Genomic DNA, 24,953 nt, shown 5'->3' with positions numbered 1-24,953 from the left:
CACTAACAGTAGATTCCAGAGGAAGCCACAGTCTGACACGACCATGGGGAAGCAGAAGACGAGAAAATGCGTGAGCATGAAGCGAATGCTCAGTCTCAGATCAAAGGCTTAAACAGAAGGATGGACTAAAACCTAAAGAGAAAGAAAAGAACGATCGTGAGTGCTAAAGAAGTTCCGCGGTGCCATTCCTGCTTATTTTTCCAGTACAGTACACAGCTGGGCCCATCCTACCACATCCTGTGGGTACGAGCTTGTCAACTTTTCCGGTAAAGTCAAGCTGGACCTAGTGCAGGCAGTGATGGGCAGTCTGTGTGCCAGGTGAATCCCTTGTGTGACTGACTGTCTCATGGTTGAAACAGAAATTGTGGCAGAAGGGTCGGGTGGCTCCAAGGATCATCAGGGGTCCAAGATTTGAACAGTTCCCATGCACGCATGCAGGCACCCTCGCAGGTGACTGCCTGAAACAGGAACGCTGCATTAAGTGTCACATTGTGGCCACGTTGACCAGAGACCCTAAAAGAGGGATCCATAACCTAGAGTTCCTATCATGTACGTTTCTAACCATAGATACAAAAGGAAGTGATGCCAGAGGACTATGGAGCCCCTCGGCTCTAATTCTCGCAAGACAAGGCTCCTCTGCCTTTCTGAGACCAGCTTTCTCTAGCTGCCAGCTCATTAAACATGCAATACCACAGGACAGCAGCCTTTTCAAGAATGGTGCTGGAGCAATTGGATGCACGGTGGCAAAACAAAACAATAAAATCCTCTACCTACACCTAGTATTTTATATAAAAATTAACCCCAAATTAAGTTAATTTAAATGTAAGTTAGTTAGACGTAAAATATAAAACTATAAAACATTTGGAAAAAAATACAGGAGAAAGTCCTCAGGACACGTGTTTTGGCAAAGAGTTTGTTGTACGTGCCACCACAAGCACAGTTGCTAAGAGCTAAACCAGTGATTGGACTTCATCAAAATTAACTTTTTTTCTCTGCAGAAGACTCAGTAAAATGGATAAAAAGGCAAACTACAGACTGGGGGAAAATATTTTCAAAACCATATATCTGAGAAAGGCGTTGTATCTAGAATGTTTAAAGAACTTTCAAATATCAAGAATAAAGAAATAAACATCCAGTTAAGAAAGGGCAAAAGTCATGAATACATGATAAGACGTCCAGGGAAATGTGACTTATTTAAACTACAATGAGATACCATCACCTGTTTATCAGAATGGCAAAAAAAAAAAAAAAAAAAAGTAACACTAAGTGCTGGGGAGAGGCTGAGAAACTGGATCTTTTGGACATTGCTAGGAATATAAAATGGTAAAACACTATAGCCGCCTTGGAAAACAGTTTGGCAGTTTCTTAAAAAACTAAATATGAGTCTCCCATACAACCCAGCCCTTGTACTCTTGGCATTTATCCTGGAGGAGTGAAAGCTAATGTTCACACGAAAACTAGTACAGATGTTCACAGTAGTTTTATTTGGAATAGCTCCAAATTGGGAACAACTCAAATTTCCTTTATGGTGAGTTAGTTAAACTATGGTACATCTATGTCATGGAATACTACTCAATAATAAAAAGAAATGAACTATTGATATACAAAAAGCTTGAATGGATTTTAAAGAAATTATGCTGAGTGAAGAAAACCATATATACAGTGCGATTCCGTTTATGTAACATACTTGAAATGAGAAAATGGCAAACCAGTTTGTGGTCACCAGGGGCTACCACTGAAGGAGAGTGAGAGTTGACTCTTACTGAAATGGGATCCTTGTGATGGAATTCTTATCTTGGTGGTGGTGGTCATCATCAAATCTACACATGTGATTAAGTTGCACAGAGATAAATACAATGTGTGTACACACACACACACACAAAAGTAAAATCAGAATAAGGTTGATGGTTAATTTCCTAGTTGTGATATTGTACCATAGTTATTATACAAGATGTTTCCATTGGGGAAACTGGATGAAGTATATATGGAATCTCTCTGTATTGGTTCATAGAACTGCATGCGAATCTACAAATATCTCAAAAGGTTAATTCACATGCAAAAGAAAAAAATTGGACTTCTGCTTACACCATATGTAAAAATTAACTCAAAATGCATCAAAGACCCAATGTAAAAAGCTAAAGCTATAAAACTCTTAGAAGAAAACATGGGCATGACTGGGTACGGTGGCTCTTGCCTGTACTCAGCACTTTGGGGAAGACAAGGCAGGATAACTGCTTGAGCCCAAGAGTTCAAGGCTAGCCTCGGCAACATGGTGAGACCCATCTCTATGCAAAATTTAAATATTAGCTGGGTGTGACAGTGCATCCCTGTGGTCTGAGCTACTCAGGAGACTGAGGTGAGAGGATTGCTGGGAGTCAGGAGGTTGAGGCTGCAGTGAGCCTTTTGCATGACTGCATTCCAGCCTGGGTGACAGAGAGATGCTGTCTCAAAAACAAAAACAAATAAATAATGAGAACATTCTTAGCTATATGTTGCTGAAATCATACATATACCCAAGTAAAAAAAGTTGTCAGAGTTTTTCAAAATTAAAAACATTTTTTACTTTGAAGCACAATATCAAGAAAGTGAAAAGACAACTTGCAGAAAGGAAAAAAAAAAGTTTTTATTTATAATATAATTATTAGGGACTTGTATTTAAAATATGTAAAGAACTCTTAGAACTCAACCATATGAAGACAAATGACCTGATTTTTAAATGGGCTAAGGGTCTGCACAGCCAGTTCTCCAAAGATATGCAAATGGCCAATCAGCACCTGAAAAGACACTCCCCATCATTAGCCATCAGGGTTGACTACTCCAGACCTGCTAGGATAACTACAATGAAAAGGACAGATAATAACAATTATCAGTGAAAATGGACTTTTCATACATTGCTGGTACAAGCCGCGGCTTTGGAAAATGGTCTGGCAGTTGTTCAAAAGGCTAAATATAGAGTTACTGTGATGCAAGCCAGTGGGTACAAAGTTACAATTCAGTAGAGGAATGTGGGGCTAGGGTTTCACCACATTATAGTAAATACAATGTATATTTCAAAATAGCTAGAAGAGAGGATTCTGAATGTTCTCATCACAAGTAAAGGATATATGTATGGATATGTTAATTACCGTAATTTGAATATTACACATTGTATATGTGTATCAAAACCTCACACTGTACCCCATAAAATGTATAATTATGTATCAATAAAAATTATAGAAAAAAGAAGAAAGGACTGTATAGGACCTTCTGATTTTGTGCTGTTAGCTTTGTTTGAGCAGCTGTATACACTTTGAAAAAGATACATTTAAAAAGTGTTTAGGCTGGGCACAGTGGCTCATGGCTGTAATCCCAGCACTTTGGGAGGCTGAAGAAAGGGGATTCCTTGAACCCAGGAGTTCAAAACTAGCCTGGGCAACATAGGGAGCCACATATCTACCCCGCACCCCCCCAAAAAAAAACAATTAGCTGGGCATGATGATGCTGTGTGCCTTTGCTCCCGGCTACTTGGGAGGCTGAGGCAGGAGGATCACTTGAGCCCAGGAGGTTGAGGCTACAGTGAGCTGTGATCACACCACTGCACTCCAGCCTAGGCAACAGAGTGAGACCCTGTCTCAAAACAACAACAAAAGTAAAAAAGTATTTTGCAGACTACTCAGGCTCACACCCCATTATTAAGCCAAGTTTTATTGTGCTTTCTGAGTAATACTAATACCACCTTCAACGGAATTTAAATAGTCATATTTGTTAATTTTCAGCTTCCTAATGAAGATCTTGAGATTTTTGATGTCTCGTCCAAGTGTCTGTCTATACTGGTTCAGCTGTATGGAGGGGAAAACCCAGACAGCCTCTCTCCTGAAAATGTGGAAATTTTTGCTCATTTACTGACATCCAAGGAGGACCCAAAGGAGCAGAAGCTTCTGTTAAGGATTCTCAGGAGAATGGTGAGTTCACGCAGAAACCCGGGACACTGTGGGTGAGTTCGCTGGCAGCCACATGGACAGTAAGTAGCCATTTCTTGGACCTAATTTCAGATTTCCAGAAAATTTGCAAGAGTGGTAAAGAACTCCCAGTTACCTTTCTCCGTAATCACCTGTTGTTGACATTTGTCATATACTATTGATCTGCATTTCTGAATCATTTGGGATTAAGTTAGGGGCACGGTGCCTCACACCAGTTACCATCTAAGTATGTATTTCCTAAAGTAAAATTGATACTCTGTTACTTGACTCGTCAAAATCAGGAAATTTAACACTGATAAAATTCCCTTACCAGTCGTCTGCCCATATTCTAGTTGGGTCTGTCCCAATAGCTTTCAGAGTTGTTTTTCTGGTATAGGACACAGTGGGGATTATGTGCTTTGGTATACATAAGTCTTTAATCCGGGGTAGTCTTTCAGTCATTCTTTGTCTTTGATGATATTTTCGAAGCTTATAGGCCAGGTATTTTGTAGCGTCTCCCCGAGTTTGGGTCTGTTTGGTGTTTCTTCACGATTTGATTCATGAGTAATCTAGAAGTAAATTGGTCCTCTCCATCACATCCAGAGGCTCTTGGTGGCTGTTCGCCCCTTATTGGTGGTTTCAATTTTGATCACTTGGTTTAATCTATGTGTAGTTGGTTATTATTGTTTTGTAGTTGTTGCAAAATGGATATTTTCTCATCCCCAACATTTCTAACTCCCAGCATTCTACTGTAAGGAAAAACTTTCCCTTCTGCTTCACTTACTTTATTTTAAAATGCATATATAGCTGATGTCTATTTGAAAGTACTTTCGAAAACCTGTTCACTTTCTGCAGCAAATCTTTCTCTGCCGATTTTGAAGGGCTCTATTTACAGTCGCTAGTGAAGTTAGAAAAGGGTGGAGGTTCCATTCACCTGTCGTCTTCTGGTTTGTCAGTCTGTGTTGACTTCTAGATCCTGACACCTTGAAGTGTCCTGTGGCAGGTGGAAGCTGCGGAATGTGCAGAGAGCCGTACTCAGGGTGCCTTGCACTGATTTGATAAGTAGACAGTTGCAGCGAGTGACCCAGCTGAACCTGCCTGACAGGTGATGGGCGACAGAAGTAGAAGGGAGAAAAGGAGATTGGCCCCTCACTGCAATATTGTGCTTTTGTATGGGCGTGACCTCTCCCCCCAGCCCCAAACAAGACTGACTAATCTCAGTGGAGCCATTCCTGAGTGGGAGTATTATGATGGTCTAGCTCAGCTCCCCAAGCGTGGGGTGAATACTTCTGAGGAGAGCAGGTCTTGGAGACGGTGCACCAGCCTAGCGCCAGATAACGTGGTCTCACGTAGTGATGCAGTTATTTCATCTCCACCTACTTTTGGTCTCTCTGGTTATTCAAAGCAAAAGCTTCAGTTTGTTGTTGCATGCATAACACCTCTGCAGTCCTTCAAAACTTCCCCTTTAGACAGAGCAGGCCTCTCAAGTGCTCATGTTTTACAGTGGAGATGTTTCTTCAACGATTACTTTATTTAAAGAAAAAAAGTGAGTCAATCTGAAGACAAGTGCTAGAGAATATAATAATGTAAGTGATCTGTAGATATGTCAAAACTGTGAATTTGGTAGAGGATGTCGAAAACTTGGAAAATATCGGTCTGATATCTGATATGGTTAAATTTTATAGCGATCTACAGTCTCTTTGAAACTCAGGACCAGATTTTTGTTTTAATTTAGAATTTTCAGTTTTGTCATGGTATTCATACTGTATATTATATGATGCCCATAGGAGACCCTCAGGCGATGCCATCATAAGCACAGTGATATTTCTGCGGCAAAATGTATGAATAGTTATGCCAAGCAGGGGCAATGAAAGACCAAACATAGGCTCATGTGAGTTCAGGTCAGGTTTTTCTACCAAATGTGTTTTTGAACAAAACTTACAAAAAAACGTTTTGATTTTCAGAGTTTTCTAGATTTTAGAATTGCAATATTATGGACCTGTCTTTGGAAATAAGTTATGTTATTTACTGAAACACTGATCAAATTAATTATAGAGATTAATTAATTAGACCCCAACTTCGTTGAAATAAATAGATTCTACCATCTTTTAATTTGCTTTACTATTTAAAATAACTTCTAGCCAAGTGCAGTGGCTCATGCCTGTAACCCCAGCACTTCAGGAGGCCGAAGCAGGCAGATCACTTGAGATCAGGAGTTCGAGATCAGCCTCGCCAAAATGGCGAAACCCCATCTCTAGTAAAAAATACAAAAATTAGCCGGGTGTGGTGAAGTGTGCCTGTAATCCCATCTACTCTGGAGGCTGAGGCAGGAGAATTGCTTGAACCCAGGAGGTGGAAGTTGCAGTGAGCTGAGATCGCGCCACTTCACTCCAGCCTGGATGACAGAGACTCTGTCTCAAAATAATAATAATAATAATACAATTTAAAAAGTAATAAAATGACTTCTGTATAATTTCTGACCTACCACATAGGGCCAGGCAGATTTTGTGTGTGGAAGAAAAGTTGAATCCCAGTGATTTTTGCCTTTCTGTGCGAAAATAAGAGTTGGTCCTGGTGCTGCTCATCTGTTTTCTTTTTATTGTGGTAAAATGTATATAACATAAAATTTGTTGCTTGGATTATTTTTAAGTCTGTGGTTCAGTGGCGTCCAGCACGTTCACATTGTGGTACGGCCGTCACTGCTGTCCATCCCCACAGCCTTCCCGTCTTCCCAGACGGAAACCCTGTGCCTGTGAAACAGTCACTTCCCACTCCTCCTCCTCCCAGTGCCTGACAACCACCACTCGACTTCCTGTCTCCATGACTGTGACCACCCTAGGTCCCTCGTACGAGTGGAATTACACAGAATTTGTCCATTTGTGTCTGGCTTGTTTCACTCAGTAGAGTGGCTTCAAGGTTAATGCATGATGTAGCACGTGCCAGAATTTCTTCCCTTTTTAAAGGCTGACTAATAATCCATCGTGTGTGTACACCACATTTAAAAATGTGTCCTACATTGATGTCCCACCTTCTCTGTCCTATTTATTGATTGTTTAAAACATATGTTATTATCAGGATTGGCTCATGGATTTTTTTCAGTGGGTGACAATCCACAGCTGCCCCAGATTTGGCTAAAGGGAATGGCTTTTGGATGTCTGCCGTCTTTTGACATTCTGCATCTTTTTGGGGGGATGTGGGGAGCGCTTTCCGCCATAATGTGATATTCCAGGCTCATGTTGTATCCCTGCTCCAGCCTTGGAATCAGCCATTCCTCCAAGGAACTGTGGAACCTTTCTCTGGTGTTTAGGAAGTAAGATGCAAAAATGTTCTGGTTTGGGATTACAACAACTGTTTGCTCAGCAACAGAAAGAGCCTGGACAGTCCCAAGAGTTAAAATACACGGTTTTCTACCCTCCTCTGGAGGGTGTCTATGAAGGTCACTCTAACCCTTTGATGACTCTACTTCAGTTGTTCAGGAATGTCCATAATGTTTCCGGGCCTGCCATTGTGATAAATGCCTCAGAATCTTCTGAAAGATTTCTGATTTACCGTGGGTCAGTCAGCATCAGGCCAAGTCATATAAAACATGCAATCAGAGATTCTAGGGGCCCTGGTCAGCTCAGGTGTGACCTTGGACTTGCTCCTCCTGAGCTCAGTTCTGATTAAACGGAAGACAGATGGTCTCCGATTTACCACTGTTCAACTCAGGATTTCTCAACCCTACAATGGGGCAAAACTGATGCTCATTTAGCAGAAACTGTTTTTCAAGTACCCATACAACCGTTCTACATTTCACTTTCAATATGGTCTTCAATAAATTGCATGAGATACTCCACACTGTATTACAAAATAGGGTTTGTATTAGATGATTCTGCTCAATTGTAGGCTGATGTAAGTGTTCTGAGCACACTACCTGTGCTATGATGGTTTGCAGATTAGGTGTACTAAATGCATTTCTGACTTACGTTGTTTTTAACTTCTGATGGGTTTATTGGGAAGTAGCCCCATCATTAGTCAGGGAGCATCTGTAGGGAGATTAGTACATTTGGAGAGAAATAGCAAGTTACCCGAAGAGGAATGCGATACACCCATCTCGTGCTTCTGGACTGATTCAGTCCTCCTTCCTCTTTGTTCTGCTGTTCTCTGTTTTCAGTTCTCTGGCAGCTGCTGTTTTGTAATTGTTGGCTTACTTTCTGTTCCTGTCTTTACATTACCCTTGTTCCGGGGTACTAATGTGGTCGGTCTTGTTATTTGCTGTATCTTCGGAATGTTACGGTATCTGCCATATAAAAGGTGTTTATCAGATGTTGCTTACTACTGTGTGGAAGTCCCTGTGTTGGGATTTTTGGTGCATTAATCTCCTTTCGTTTTGACAGCATCCCTAGAGATCAGTTCCAGTGATTGTTCCCAAATTATTCCGATTTTACAGGTTATAAACTAAGGCTCAGGGAGACATATAACCTGTAAAATGGAAATAATTTCCAAGGCCACCAACTAGGAAATGGTAGAGCTGGTATCAAGCCCAGGTCGGATTGCCCCAGCCCGTTTTCCCTCCAAGTAGCTGGCCCCAGGCTGTTGCTTTGCCAAGGCCTGATCTGAATTCCACAGGTATTTGTCCGGCAGAATTTGACTGAACTTTGATCCAGACAGCATCTGAGAGATTCACTCTTTTAGTCATAGAAAAACAAGTCATGGATAGAGTTATGACTGTGTGCAAAGCACTGCACTGGGGATACTGGAACAGTAAGATCTGATCTTGCTGCTCCCTGCCCTCAGGGATCTCTAGCCAGAGAGACACGGAAGCAACCAGCTTCACTACAAAGCAGAATCCAGTCAGTGCTAGGTGCAGGAGCCAGGAAGCTTCCTCAGGAACGATCATGTAGGGGAGGAAGCTGGCAGGAGAGGGTGTTTAAGCTGAGTGTTGGAAGTTGTTGGTATTCTACACGCTGAGCAGGAAGAAGTGTGTCCTGACCAAAGGCCCAGGAATCCATGGAGCCAGATTAGGAAGACATAAGAAATGGGCTGGGGAACGCCAGAGCTTTACTAGACATGAGCTTTAGGAGCATTTGGAGTTTGGACGTTCTTGGTGAAATTAAGGAATTCTGGTCTCTGAAACCAAAGGCTCTGGCAGTGTCCTTACCGAATTAGTTTTCCTCACAGTGAAATGGAACTTTACCATAGTAGCCATCACAGAATAGGTGTTTGGTAAGTATTTACTGAGCTGAATAAGGAATGTTCATAAAATACAGCGATTTTGTTATTGGCAGTTCATCTTTGCTCTTGAGTCCCTATTGGGAGCTCGTGTTAGCACTTGGCAGACACACATAGTTCAGACTGAGAAGGCCCATAGAAGACATGTAGTTACCCCAGATTCTGAAGCTTCGGTCTCCTCCACGGTATCCCTGTCAAGTTTCTGAGGACTGCATGAGATTGGATATGCATGTGGGTAGAGGACAGGAACTTCACTGATATAAGGAGTACAAGCAGCAATTCCCGTGACTCTGGGGAGACGCAGCTCTCAGGCTGCGCTCGCTCACTGGAGCAGAAGAATCAGATTCCATAGAGAAAGAGAGGCAATCTAGATTTATTACCTGGTGCCAGTAATTGGATTAAGGGAGCCTGAAAATGCATTTTCTTGACCATAAGAAGTTAAGGAGGAAAAGACAAGCTCCCTGAGGACCACCTAGTCAGTGGATATTCATTAAGCACACACCCCCACCAGGAGCGCGTCTAAAAAGAAGAGCATTCTGAGCTGGTGGAGCACCTCCTTTCAGGCCCTGAGGGAAGAGTGGCCTCCTGTACTGGAAGCTGAGCCAGCCTGGATGGATTCAGAGAGGGCAGGCCCGGATATGTTTGACCCCGTAATTTACAGGTAATGAGCATGTCAGTGACTGGTAAACCATGGTTGTCAGAGAATCGCCTTGGGGAATAAACGTGGCAGATTCCTCCCTGTGCATCACTGAAAGGGCCCTGGATTCTTGACATTTTGTTTAAAGTTCCAATCTTGTGACAGTCACTCTCTAAAACTGTATTTTTCACTAACAAAGCAATAGGATGTTTAATTTCTGCTAATGGAGGTGGGATGTGTTTTGCCTCTAGGGTGCTCTTTCTTACTTAGTCTGTATTTAGAGCATCCAGAAAATGTTGAAGAAACCTAACGATTTAATTATCTGCTGTAATTTAACAGGAAGTTGGGAGGTTTTATAATTACACTTTCCGCTTTAGCTTCAAAAATGTGATGGAAATCCTTCAAGTTCTCCCAAGTTTACCTTTCCCTTAAACTGGATATCAATGGGAGTTCTCCCAGGCCAATGATTGTAGATTAGCTGCTTGTCTCTTAATTAAAGCTAGCTTACTCCAGCGCTCAAAATATTGACTACACATGAACCACCACAAATGTGTTCTGTGCCTAAAATTGGCCTAAGTATAAGCTATCCACTACTCTCTGAAAGAAGAAAAACAGTCCATGGGAGAAATTTTTTCTGCTCTCTGTCACCTTCTCACCCGTCTACCTGGTGCAGCAGAGGTGGAAGGAGTGTGATTTGGGGTAATTTTCTGAAGATGATTAGTATTGAGGATTTGTTACAAATGTCTATTCCATGAAGAATCTTGACCCTGTGGCCTTCAGAAAGTCTCGCTGTGCTCACCATCATGTTCCTTCTGAATTCTCATGTAGGTCACCGGTCCTTCTCACTGCAAGGAGAACAGACATGTTGTGTTGCTGAAAATGAGTGTACTGTAGCATTTCTTCATGTATAGAGTCGTTACCTTTTTAAAGATACCAGATGAGGAAACTAGGAATTCTGCAGCCATTCTTTTATTTTTACTTTTTTTTTTTAAAAATTATACTTTAAGTTGTGAGATAAATGTGTAGAATGTGCAGGTTTGTTACACAGGTATACATGTGCTATGGTGGTTTGCTACATCCATCACCCCATCATCTACATTAGGTATTTCTTCTAACGCTATCCCTCCTCCTAGCGCCCCATTCCCTGAAAGGCCCTGGTGTGTGATATTCCTCTCCCTGTGTCCATGTGTTCTCATGATTCAACACCCACTTATGAGTGACAATGTGTGGTGTTTGGTTTTCTGTTCTTGTGTCAGTTTGCTGAGAATGATGATTTCCAGCTTCATCCATGTCCCTGAAAAGGACACGAATTCATCCTTTTGTATGGCTGCATAGTATTCCATGGTGTATATGTGCCACATTTACTTTATTTAGTCTATCATTGATAGGCATTTGGGTTGGTTCCAAGTCTTTGCTTTTGTGAACAGTGCCGCAATAAACATATGCATACATGTGTCATTATAGTAGAATGATTTCTAATCCTTTGGGTATATACCCAGTAATGGGATTGCTGGGTCAAATGGTATTTCTAGTTCTAGATCCTTGAGGAATCGCCACACTGCCTTCCACAATGGTTGAACTAATTTGCGCTCCCACCAACAGTGTTAAATTGTTCCTATTTCTCCACATCCTCTCCAGCATTTGTTGTCTCCAGATTTTTTAATGATCGCCATTCTAATTGACATGAGGTGGTGTCTCAATGTGGTTTTGATTAGCATTTCTCTAATGACCAGCTATGATCAGCTTTTTTAATGTTTTTTGGCTGCATAAATGTCTCCTTTTGAGAAGTGTCGGTTCCTATCTTTTACCCACTTTTTAATGGGGTTGTTTTTTTCTCGTAAATCTAAGTTCTTTGTAGATTCTGGGTATTAGCCCTTGGTCAGATGGATAGATTGCAGAAACTTTCTCCCATTCCACAGGTTGCCTGCTCACTCTGATGATAGTTTCTTTTGCTGTGCAGAAGCTCTTTAGTTTAATTAGATCTCATTTATCTATTTTGGCTTTTGTTGCCGTTCCTTTTGGTGTTTTAGTCATGAAGTCCTTGCCCATGCCTATGGCCTGAATGCTATTGTCTAGGTTGTCTTCCAGGGTTTTTAGGGTTTTAGGCCTTATGTTTAAATCTTTAATCCATCTTGAGTTAATTTTTGTGTAAGGTATAAGGAAGGGATCCAGATTCAGCTTTCTGCATGTGGCTAGCCAGTTTTCCCAACACCATCTATTGAATAGGGATTCCTTTCCCCATTACTTGTTTTTGTCAGGTTTGACAAAGATTAGATAGTTGTAGATGTGTGGCATTATTTCTGAAGCCTCTGTTCTGTTCCATTGGTCTGTACCCCTGTTTTGGTACCAGTACCATGCTGTGTTGATTACTGTAGTCTTGTAGTATAGTTTGAAGTCCGGTAGCGTGATGCCTCCAGCTTTGTTCTTTTTATTTGTTTGTTTTGCTTAGGATTATCTTGGCTATGTGGGCTTTTTTTTTTTTTTTTCTTTTTTTGGTTCCATATGAAATTTAAGGTGTTTTTTCCCAATTCTGTGAAGAAAGTCAGTTGTAGCTTGATGGGGATAGCGTTAAATCTATAAATTACTTTGGACAGTATGGCCATTTTCACAGTATTGATTCCTTCTAACCATGAGCTTGGGATGTTTTTTCATTTGTTTGTGTCCTCTCTTATTTCCCTGAGCAGTGGTTGGTAGTTCTCCTTAAAGATGTCCTTCACATCCCTTGTTAATTGTATTCCAGGTATTTTATTTTCTATGTAGCAATTATGAGTGGGAGTTCACTCATGATTTGGCTCTGTTTGTCTGTTATTGGTGTATAGGAATGCTTGTGAGTTTTAGATATTGATTTTGTATCCTGAGACTTTGCTGAAGTTGCTTATCAGCTTAAGGAGGTTTTGGGCTGTGATGATGGGATTTTTTAAATATACAATCATGTCATCTGCAAAGAGAGACAATTTGACTTCCTCTTTTCCTAATTGAGTGCCCTTTATTTCTTTCTCTTGCCTGATTTCCCTGGCCAGAAGTTTTAATACTATGTTGAATAGGAGATGTAAGAGAGGGCATCCTTATCTTGTGCCAGTTTGCAAAGAGAATGCTTCCAGTTTTTGCCCATTCAGTATGATACTGGCTGTTGGTTTGTCATAAATAGCTTTTATTATTTTTAGATACATCCCATCAATACCTAGTTCATTGAGAGTTTTTAGCATAAAGGGCTGTGGAATTTTGTCAAAGGCCTTCTCTGAATCTATTGAGATGATCATGTGGTTTTGTCTTTGGTTCTGTTTATGTGATGGATTACATTTATTGATTTGCGTATGTTGAACCAGCCTTGCATCTCAGACATGAAGCTGACTTGATTGTGATGGATAAGTTTCTTGATGTGATGTTGGATTCAGCTTGCCGCTGTTTTATTGAGGATTTTTGCATCAATGTTCATCAGGGATATTGGCCTGAAATTTTCTGTTTTTGTTGTGTCTCTGCCAGGTTTTGGTGTCAGGATGATGTTGGCCTCATAAAATGAGTTAGGGAGGAGTCCCTCTTTTTCTGTTGTTTGGAATAGTTTCATAAGGAATGGTACCTCCTCTTTGTGCCTCTGGTAGAGTTCACTGTTAACCTGTCTGGTCCTGGACATTACTTGGGTGGTAGGCTCTTACTGCCTCAATTTCAGACCTTGTTATTGGTCTGTTCAGGGATTCGACTTCTTCCTGGTTTAGTCTTGGGAAGGTGTAAGTGTCCAGGAATTTATCCACTTCTTCTAGATTTACTGGTCTATTTGTGTAGAGGTGCTTACACAAATAAGGAATCTTCTGGTCTGTGGGTTGTGAAGACCAGAGGAAAAGTGCAGTATCTGGGCCGGAGTGCAGGGGACAGTCCCTAATGGCTTCCCTTGGCTGTAAGAAGGAGTTCCCCGGCCTCTTGCGCTTCCCAGGTAAGGCAATGCCCCACCCTACTTCAGCTCGCCCTACTTGGGCTGCACCCACTGTCTAACCAGTCCCATTGGGATGAACCAGGTACCTCAGTTGGAAATGTGGGGATCATCCGCCTTCTGCATCACTCTTCCTGGGAGCCGCGCACCGGAGCTGTTGCTATTCAGCCATCTTGCCAGCAGTCCCTCTGCAGCCATTCTTTTAATATTTTAGCGCCAGGTTGGGTTATAGAATTTAGAATCAGAAGGGACACCGTTTCTACTAGAAAAGTAAGGATTCCTTGAGGTATAATAAAAAGGCAAAATTATACCTCTCTTTTCTGATTTTTCTTGTGGTTAAGACCTTCTTTTCTTGATTTGTATTCTTAAAGATTAGAAAAAAAGGAGGGGGGGATTGTTGTAAAACCAGTCAAATTTCTAAGGGAAACATTATGTGCCCAAATGAGTTAAATGTAAATTTAATCAATTTTATGAAATCTGGTTTCTTAGAAGATTTCCTGAAACCCTGAGAGGATGCTCTTAAGTGTTTCTGAAAGAGATTTTTTTCTTGAATGTGTACACACCCATTTGTAGTTCTGCTGGATAAGCTTTCTCTGCCACTGATTGCCACAGGGTTTGCAAGTTAAATTGGGAACTCTTTGAATGACTTTGTTGTATTTTCCCAACAAAGAAAAATGGATGGAACTGGACGATATTATGTTAAGTAAACCAGGCATAGAAAGACAAACACTGCATGTTCTCACTCATATGTGAAAGCTAAAAACAGTTGCTCTCTCAGAAGTAAAAAGTAGAACAGAGGGTTCTAGAGGCTGGGAGTGGAAGGGAAGGGGAAGAGAGAAAGGATAAGGAAAGATTTGTTAAAGGGTACAGAATCACAGCTAAATAAGAGGAGTGAGTGCTGGCGTTCTGGACCATTGTAGGATGACCATAGTTAATAATAAAATCCAGTTTCAAAGAGCTAGAGAAAGATGTTTAACATTCTCAACACAAAGAAATGATACACGTTTTAAATAATAGTTATCCTAATTACCCTGATCTGACCACTATGCATTATATGTATCAAAGCATCACTGTGTACCCCATGAATATGTACAATAATTATTTGCCAATTTTTTAAAAGTCTATCAAAAAAAAAATTGGGCCTAAAATTTTTACATCATTCCCTTAAGAGATATTCCTGAGATTTTGAGCAAGACAGAGTCAGGAAATGGCCAGTGGAATAGAGTCATTTATAGCCAGTCCGTCTCGGGACTCAGACCTCTGTGTTACTATTGGTAAAATGATAGTCCACCTCTAGAGCCTTGAGGAAACAGATAGATCTTTACCACAGGTATCGACAAGATCACGTCACAGGAGGTGACAGGGAAAGCTTCCTTCAGATCCCGCTGAACAGGTCTCACTTCTCCAAGTATCAGCTCTCTACTTTCCTCCCTACGTGGAGTCTCCTAGTATCTGCAGTTCGATAGCATGCAGGGATGAATGGTACAGAACCATCGCGAGAGACATTTCATAGGAAAAATCAGCCAGGGGTGGTGAACAATTGAGTGTGGGTCTCTGAGGAAGGGGAATGTAAGTTAAGTGTGGCTCACAAATCGAACACAAAGGGTCAACAACAGTTTTAGGGGTGCTGGGTTCTCTGCTTAGGCTGTGGCCCCACTTCTCCCTGTTTTATACTCAGGTGATTCAAACATTTGTTTCCTGCCTGACTTTTGAGAAAACTGGAGTCTGTGGACCCCACTTCATAAGAATTCCTAATTCGGATACCTGGAATATTATTAGTACCTTCAGTAGAGGTAGAGAAAGACCCATTTAATATAAGTGTAACTTTGCGCGTGTTCAGTTAAAAACAACATAATATCTTGAAAAAGTGATCTGGTGTTTGAAAATTAGGATGGGTGAATGTGAAAGCAGGCCACAAAACGAAAAACAAAATTGGGCTCTAGTTTTATAAAAAGGAATATGTATATATGAGTCATCAATATTGAGATATAGCTAAATCCGTAAGAGCAGAGTCGTTAATTCATTCAGCAGTAGTATACTGAGCATCTCTTATGAGCCAGATGTGGAAGTGCTGAAGGTGTACTGAAGAACAAGACAGGCAAGCCCTCTGCTCTCATCACGTTTATGATCTGAGTGGCTGAATAGACTATTTCTTCCCAGAAGTAGTATAAAGGATAATAATAAGCAGACGTGGCTTGAGATTTGGGAAATATTGTCAGTTAAGGAGGTTGAAAAGTTTCATGTATGTTTTAACAATGAAACAATGTGGAAGTCAGCTCAGTGGAGCAGGAAGAATGTGGACGGAGAGGAGCCCGAAGCCCTGTGTTCCAGCCTCAGCTCTTCAGCCAGCTGCTCGTACTGCAGTAGACAAGACACAACCTCTCTCGCTTTCACTGCTGACAAAGCAAGCAAGCTGATTGAGATTTGTGTTTTTCCAACTACACATCATGATCCATTGAAAGCAATTTAAAGTTTCACAGTATAGCATTTTTTACTTAAGGGAAAATGAAATCGAACAGAATAACAGATCTTAATATATTGTTCATAGGACACTGCTTTGTGAAACGTTTTTCTTGTTTTCTGCATCTGTTTGCACATGTGGCTGTGCGTACCAAGTTGTGATACAATTTTTCTTTTTAATTTTAGAGACACAATTTCACTCTGTTGCCCAGGCTAGTTGTCTTCCCTTCCTTTTTTCCCCCAGTCTGTCATTTGCAGCCCCTGTGCAGCATGATTTTCCTTCCATTTTCTCAAGAGATTCAGCTCCCCACTCCCTTCCTGTAATCCTAGCACATAAAATGTGTTCCCTACTCTCTCTCTAGCGCCTTCTGCTCTTTCAGGTTTCTGTTGCCACGGATAATACTTTTATTCTTTATTATAAAAGTCTCAAAATCCCAGACAAGTTGGAAAAATCACAGGATGAACACCTGTGTAATCAAGAATTATCCTTCTACCATGTTTCTGTGTACGTATGTGTTTTCTAAGTCATGTGAAAGTGAAGACATCATGACACTTGGTCTCTAACCACAATACCATTATCACAACCAAGAAAATTAACAATTCCATATCATTAATATCTACGTAATACTTCTCTCTCTCTCTCTCTCTCTCTCTCTTTTTTTGAGACGGTGTCACTCTGTTGTCCAGGCTGGAGTGCAGTGGTGCCATCGTGGGGACTGCAGCCTTGACCTGAGGGGCTCATTTGGTTCTCTCACCTCAGCCTTCCAAGTAGCTGGGACTACAGGCATGCACCACCATGCCCAGCTAATTTTCTTTTTAAAAAAAATAGAGAAGGACTGGATGTAAATGACTCTATTCCACTAGCCATTTCCTGAATCTGTCTTGCTCAAAATCTCAGGAATATCTCTTAAGGGTGCGGTGGCTCACACCTGTAATCCCAACACTTTTGGAGGCCACGGCAGGTGGATCACCAGAGGTTAGGAGTTTGAGACCAACTTGGCTAACATGGTGAAACCCCGTCTCTACTGAAAATACAAAAATTAGCCAGGCATGATGGTGGGCATCTGTAATCCCAGCTACTCGGGAGGCTGAGGCAGGAGAATCACTTAAACCTGGGAGGTGGAGGTTGCAGTGAGCTGAGATGGCGCCACTGCACTCCAGTCTGGGCAACAGAGAAAAATTCTGTCTAAAAAAAAAAAAAAAAAAAAAAAAAACGGGGACGAGTCTACGGCCATACCACCCTGAACACGCCCCACCTCATCTGATTTGAGAAAAATAGAAACAGCGTTTCACCATGTTGCCCAGGCTGGTCTTGAACTGTGCTCAAGTGATCCCCTGCCTCAGCCTCCCAAAATGCTGGGATTACTACTTGTCCAAAAGTGACTATCATAGTCATAGTCTTTTTTTTTTTTGCACCGCATTCCAACCAAGGCTCACATACTGAATTTCATTATCGTCTCCTGGTCTCTCTTAATCTAGAAGAAACTTTCTTCTTTTTTTCTCATGAAATTGACTTTTTGAAAAGCGTGAGTCACTTGTTTTGTCAAATATCCCATACTCTGGAGTAGAATGACTGTTTCCTTATATTTTGGATCAGACTGTCCCATTGATAGTGTCCCTTATACTGTATCATATTAAGAAGCACATGGCCGGGCATGGTGGCTCACGTCTGTGATCCCAGCACTTTGGGAGGCCGAGGCAGGCGGATCACAAGGTCAGGAGTTTGAAACCAGCCTGGCCAACATGGTGAAACGCTGTCTCTACTAAAATTACAAAAAATAGCTGGGAGTGGTGGCAGTGCCTGCAATCCCAGCTACTCGGGAAGCTGAGGCAGAAGAATCATTTGAACCTGGGAGGCAGAGGTTGCTGCGAGCCGAGATCGTGCCATTGCACTCCTGCCTGGGCGAGACTCTGCCTCAAAACAAAACAAAGAAATACACGATGTCGGTCGTCTCCACTTTCAGTGATGTGTTTGGTTGCTTGGTGGAGAAGGTATCTGCCTCATGTCTCCACCATGCAGGCCTGTGTTTCCCTGACAATCACTAAGTAATCCTCGGAGAGATACATTGGAACTGTGCGAATATTTTTATTTCCCACATTGACTTTTTAAAGAAAAGGGTTAAAACTATAAAAATTTGATAATGTTTTTGGAACAAAATGGTTAATTTTAACACCTGAGGGGAAATATTTAAAATGTGGAAAAGACCAGTCCACTATTCTTGGAAACAGACATAACAGCTCTCAAAAAGGGAGAGGAGTTGCCAGGAATGCTGCCTCCTTCTGTGACGCTGATTCACTGAGAATCTGCCCACTGTGAGCTGTAAGTAAAAGCCGAGAGTCCCCGTGCTTCACATTCTGCAGCCTCCTGAGAGCCGAGGGGAGAGGTGGGAGCAACACAGAAGAAAGCTTACTGTGAGGGATCATTTATTCATTCAACCCCTGAGTCTTTCCGTTTATGGGGAATTACTGTCCGGTTCACATAACAGTCATTGCAAGTTCCTGCAGCGTTTTCCTGGTGCTTAGTCATCATTCTGACCGTCGCCAGCTTCACTGTGCCGCTCTTGCCGTGCAGAAGGCTGCAGATTCCTTTGGTAATTTGGGATATCTTTAACGACACGCTCTTAACAAAACCATTCTCAAAACAGTGAGCATTTAAAGCATGTTAGCTATTAGAATGAGTATGTTTGGAAAATACTTCCAGGCCAGGCGTGGTGGCTGTGCCTGTAATCCTAGCACTTTGGGAGGCCCAGGTGGGTGGACCACCTGAGGTCAGGAGTTCAGGACCAACCTGGTCCACATGGTGAGACACCATCTCCACTTAAAATATAAAAATTAGCCAGGCATGGTCGGGGAGGTGCCTGTAATCCCAGCTACTCAGGAGGCTGAGGCAGGAGAAGCTCTTGAATCAAGGAGGTGGAGACTGCAGTGAGCTGAGATTGTGCCATTGCACTCCAGCCTGGGCAACAAGTGGGGAACTCTTGTCAAAAAAAAAAAAAAAAAGAAAAAGAAAAATACTTCCTTGTGGTTGTAAACAGCAATGGCAATTTTCTGAGGGGCCTTCTCTTATGAGTACCTACACTAAATGTTTTTAAATTTTGTTTTTAAAATATTTTAAATATTTTTCTTTATATAATCTATATTAATTTTAAGAAATGAATTCCATTAATCGAAATAATTAATATGCACATTATATTCATAGGAATAGGTCTCTTTCCTTAGCAAGACTGTTTCCAAGTAGATAGGCTATGTATAAAGCAAATAACCAGAGTTGGGCCACAGGTTTTAAATAATCGTAGAAAATATAAAGATAAAGAGATTAGTTCCATTGATATTTACCGTATTTATGCAAGAGAGTATTTTAAGTTCAAGCTGTTAGATAAGTTGAATTTAAACATATCATGTAAAGTATGACCTTGTTTCTTCGTAAACTGGTGTCTTGAATTCAGTCAGCAGAACTACTTGACAGGGTTTAGGTATGTGAGCTTATGACACAGCAGTTCCTTTTTGTTCCCGAATAAGTGACACTGGAAAATTAACCCCTTAATATAGATAGATTTATTTAAACTGGCAATCTAACAATTATGTTAAATAATGATGAAAGGTTCATTGGGGTTTGATCTTAAAACATGAAACTAACATTTATCGAAGTCAGCTTATTTTGCCTTTTAACAATGTTATAAAGTCATTCTAATGAGTTATTCAGCGTTTTTCAATACCACACGGAAAAGGTCCTCAGTAAGACAGAGTAAATACTGAGTGTCTGCTCTGTGGCAGGCATGGTTCTCAGTGTTGGGGACACAACAGTGAACAAGACAGAAAACCCTGCTCTATTGGAGCATACTGGGAGAGTGGGATGATAGCCACATTTATTAAATAAACTACGTTGTATTTTAGATAGCAAAAGCACCTGGAAGAAAAATGTAGCGAGAAAGGAAGGTAGGGAAGGCAGTGGGCCATTTGCAGCTTTTAGATAATGTGGCTAGGGAAGGGCTCTCTGAGGTGACGTCTGAGTGAAGACAAAGAAGTGGAGAAAGCAGTCAGGGAGTGTTTGGAGCAGGGGATAGCAAGTGCCAAGGCCACAAGGCAGGTGCATCCCTGGTGTGTTCTACGGACTGTAAGGAAGCCCCTGTGTCCAGAGCAAACAGCAAGAAGGAGACACGTGGGCTGTGAGGGAGACAGCAGGGAGGGGTGCTGTGGAGGAACGAGGTTAAAAAGGCCTTGCAAACCCTCATAAGCGCTGGCCTTTATCCCCAGGGAAGTGGAACCCTTTGGAGGGTTTTGAGCTGAAGGGCGAGACCATCTGGCCGCTGCACTGAGAACAGCCATTGAAGAGGGGAAGGAAGGAGACACAGGTCGGGAGGCTGGTGTACCGGGAGAGTCCTGATCATGACTTGGAGGGGGTAAGAAGGGGTCGTATTTTGGATATATCTTGAAAGCAGAACCAATAGAATTTGCTGACAGATTAGATGGAGACTGACTGTCCCAGGCCGACTGGATGGGTGAGGCTGGGAGTGAGCTGTAGGAACCTGGAGCCTGAAGAGTTTCTGGAACTCCTCCTGACTCCAGCAGAGACCGAGGGGAGGCCTGTCTCCCTGCCCTGGGAAGCAGCAGACGCAGTCTCGCTCTGAGGGTTTTGTAAGAGGCCCGTAGATGGACCTTTCTGCTCCATCACTTGGAGCTTTGCCAATGATTCTAAACTTTGCTGGTGTCATGGTTCACGTTATCAAAATTGCACAGTGGCACGTTGTAACATTCTTCATATTTAACCTTTCCAGACCCATCATAAAAATGGGTCTCTTGTTGTAAAACTGTGTAAGATCCTCCTAGTTCTCCATTGCTATTAAAACTAGCGTTTTCTTCTGAATTGCCTGTCTTTTGAATTGTCCTGTCTTTCCTCCTTGAAGAGATTTTCTCTTCTCCAACTGTTAATCATCTAGCTTTGTGCTTTGTCAGACCCACACTCATCAAAGACTTCGGTGTGATTCTTCTGTCATCACTGGTACTGATTTTAGGAAATCTCACATCTTTTTCAAGATTTTAATTTTTTTCTTCACTTTGATATGAGAGCAGATGAGTGCCAACTACCCATCAGTTTATCAGTGAACTTGTTTATGCCCCTAAAGACTTGGGTTTTCCCTAATCAGTCAGAGTTCCTGGGGACTGGGGTACTGAAAATAAATTTTTATGTGTTACATATCCTCTGCCACTCTGACTATCCATTTAGTGTAGCAAACCTATGATCCCGCATGCATGCATAGTTTCTGTTCAAGAATTTGCCTTTAAAATCAAGCATCATAGTAAATGACCCTTTTGATCTGTTCAGTAGGCATTAACTTTGATTTTTAAAAAATGCTTTGGCTTGTAGGAGTGATGAGTAAGGCTGAGCTAACCACATGGCCTCCTTTTGATCTTTCTGCTTAGAACATTTAGGAGATGGCTGGGCAAGGGGGGGTGCCCCACACGTGTGTCATAGAACAGGCCTCACTGGGGTTTTAGGCAGTTGTGCCAACCTGCCTCTACTGGTACCCAGTGATACCTGTGAAATACTGAGGATTGTTGTCACGTGTTCTATCCCAGGGATTAGTCTTCTCCAGCACCACTGTTAAAGGACACGTTTTCAAAGTGTTCCTGAGGATTGTTTCTCGTGGCATCTTGATTTCGTTTTTCAGTTGAAAGCACGTTGCTATCAGGACCCTCCAAGCAAGTAATGATTAGGGCTCGGATTTCAGGTTATTCTGCCTCCATTTCCAGTTTATACATAGAACATTTTTATCTCTTCTTCAAAGAAAGTCTCACAGTTTCACACAGTACATACTTTTTTCAGGATTCTAATTTTTTGTTTTCTTTTTTCACTTTCTTGTAATATACTTTTAGTTCTGGGATGCCAGTATGGAACGTGCAGGTTTGCTACATAGACACACATGTGCCGTGATGGTTTGCTGCACCCATCAACTCATCGTCTACATTAGTTATTTCTCCTAATACTTTCCCTCCTCTTTCTCCCACCCCCCAACAGACCCCGGTGTGTGATGTTCCCCTCCCTGTGCCCATAGGTTCCCACTGTTCAACTCCCACTTATGAGTCAGAACATGCAGTGTTTGGTTTTCTGTTCCTGTGTGAGTTTCCTGAGAATAATGGTTTCCAGCTTCATCCGTGTCCCTGCAAAGGACATGAACTCCTTCTTTTTATTTCTGCATCGTATTCCATGGTGTATATGTGCCACATCTTCTTTACCTAGTCTAACATGGATATGCATTTGGGTTGGTTCCAAGTCTTAGCTATTGTGAATAGCTGCAGAAAACATATGTCTGCATGTGTTTTTATAGTAGAATGATAGAATCCTTTGGGTATATACCCAGTAACGGGATTGCTGGGTCAAATTGTGTTTCTAGTTCTAGATCTTTGAGGAATCGCCACACTGTCTTCCACGATGGTTGAAGTAATTTGTGCTCCCACCAGCGGTGTAAAAATGTTCCTATTTCTCACATCCTCTCCAGCATCTGTTGTTTCCCGATTTTTTAATGATCACCATTCTAACTGGCATGGTATCTCACTGTGGCTTTGATTTGCATTTCTCTAATGACCAGTGATGATGAGCTTTTTTCCATATGTTTTTTGGCTGCATGCAAGTCTTCTTTTGAGAAGTGTCTGTTCATATACTTTGCCCACTTTTTGATTGGATGGTTTGTTTTTCTCTTGTAAATCTAAGTTTCTGGTAGAATTCAGCTGTGAATCCATCTGGTCCTGGCCTTTTTTTGGTTGGTAGGCTATTAATTACTGCCTCAATTTCAGAACTTGTTATTGGTCTATTCAGGGTTTCAACTTCTTCCTGGTTTAGTCTTGGGATGGTGTATTTGTCCAGGAATTTATCCATTTCTTCTAGATTTTCTAGTTTATTTACATAGAGGTGTTTGTAGTATTCTCTGATGGTAGTTTGTATTTCTGTGGGATCATTGGGGATCTCCCCTTCATCATTTTTTATTGTATCTATTTGAGTCTTCTCTTTTTTCTTCTTTTGTTAATCTTTTCAAAAAAAGAAAAAAACAGCTCCTGGATTAATTGCTTTTTTTTTTTTTTTTTTTGAAGGATTTTTTGCATCTCTAGCTCCTTCTGTTCTGCTCTGATCTTAGTTATTTCTTGTCTTCTGCTAGCTTTTGAATTTGTTTGCTCTTGCTTCTCTAGTTCTTTTAATTGTGATGTTAGGGTGTCAATTTTAGATCTTTCCTGCTTTTCCCTGTGGGTATTTAGTGCTATAAATTTCCCTCTGAAGACTGCTTTAGCTGTGTCCCAGAAATTCTGCGACATTGTGTCTTTGTTCTCATTGGTTTCAAATAACTTTTTTATTTCTGCATTCATTTTGTGATTTACCCAGTAATCATTCAGGAGCAGGTTATTTAGTTTCTATGTGGTTGTGTGATTTGTTTGAGTTTTTAAATCCTGAATTCTAATTTGATTGCACTGTGGTCTGAGAGACTGTTTGTTATGATTTCCATTCTTTTGCATTTGCTGAGGAGTGTTTTACTTCCAGTTATGTGGTCAATTTTATAGTAAGTGTGATGTAGTCCTGCGAAGAATGTATATTCTGTTGATTTGAGGTGGTGAGTTCTGTAGATGTCTATTAGGTCTGCTTGGTCCAGAGCTGAGTTCTAGTCCTGAATATCCTTGTTAATTTTCTATCTCGTTGATCTAATATTGACAGTGGGGTGTTAAAGTCTCCCACTATGATTATGTGGGAGTCTAAGTCTCTTTATAGGTCTCTAATAACTTGCTTTATGAATCTGGGTGCTCCTGTATTGCTGCATTGTGTGCATGTATATTTAGGATAGTTAGCTCTTCTTGTTGCATTGATCCCTTTACCATTACGTCATGCCCTTCTTTTTGATCTTTTTTGATCTTTGTTGGTTTAAAGTCTGTTTTATCAGAGACTAGGATTGCAATCCCTGCTTTTTTCTTTTTTTTTTTTTTTTGCTTTCCTTTTCCCTGGTAAATCATCCTCCATCCCTTTATTTTGAGCCTGAGTGTCTTTGCATGTGAGATGGGTCTCCTGAATACAGCACACCGATGGGGTCTTGACTCCTAATCTAATTTGCCAGGCTGTGTCTTTTAATTGGGGCATTTAGCCCATTTACCTTTAAGGTTAATGTTGTTATGTGTAAATTTGATCCTGTCATTATGACGCTAGCTGGTTATTTTGCCCATTAGTTGATGCAGTTTCTTCAGAGTGTGAGTCGTCTTTATATTTTGGTTTGTTTTTGCAGTGGCTGTTACTGGTTTTTTCTTTCCGTATTTAGTGCTTCCTTCAGGAGCTCTAGTAAGGCAGGCCTGGTAGTGACAAAATCCCTCAGCATTTGCTTGTCTGGAAAGGATTTTACTTCTTCACTTCTGCAGCTTAGTTTGGCTGATAAGAAATTCTGGGTGAAAATTCTTTTCTTTAAGAATGTTGAATACTGGTCCCCACTCTTGCTTGTAGGGTTTCTGCAGACAGATTCGCTGTCAGTTTGATGGGCTTCCTGGCTTCCGTTTGTGGGTAACCTGACTTTTCTTTCTGGCTGCCATTAACATTTTTTCCTTCATTTCAACCTTGATGAATCTGACGATTGTGTGTCTTAGGGTTGCTCTTCTTGAGGAATATCTTTGTTCTCTGTATTTCCCTAATTTGAATGTTGGCCTGTCTTGCTAGGTTGGGGAAGTTCTCCTGGATAATGTCCTGAAGGACGTTTTCCAGCTTGGTTCAATTCTCCCCGTCACATTCAGGTACACCGTCAAACGTAGGTTTGGTCTT

The 24,953-nt window shown here is 41.3% G+C and overlaps 1 protein-coding gene across 11 annotated transcripts in view; it reads left to right on the top strand.

Annotated features, from left to right (window-relative positions):
* ULK4 (unc-51 like kinase 4) overlaps positions 1 to 24,953 on the top strand; it is a 630,679-nt gene that overhangs the window by 474,506 nt on the left and 131,220 nt on the right. For 9 of the 11 annotated variants that reach the window (XR_004264544.1, XR_004264543.1, XM_032264293.1 and 6 more), the window contains one exon: positions 3,756 to 3,941. The exons of the other annotated variants lie outside the window; for them this stretch is intronic. Coding sequence is in view for 7 of the 9 variants with exons in the window: in XM_032264293.1 (XP_032120184.1) it covers positions 3,756 to 3,941 (186 nt within the window). In the remaining 2 variants the exon portion in view is untranslated. The remainder of the gene's footprint in view (positions 1 to 3,755; positions 3,942 to 24,953) is intronic. 11 annotated transcript variants of the gene reach the window in all.

Source organism: Sapajus apella, unplaced genomic scaffold, assembly GCF_009761245.1.
Source record: "Sapajus apella isolate SASKATOON/1434 unplaced genomic scaffold, GSC_monkey_1.0 scaffold143, whole genome shotgun sequence".
Lineage (NCBI taxonomy): Eukaryota > Metazoa > Chordata > Mammalia > Primates > Cebidae > Sapajus > Sapajus apella.
Note: the sequence above shows the minus strand (reverse complement) of the source record. Positions and strands in the feature narration are given on the sequence as shown.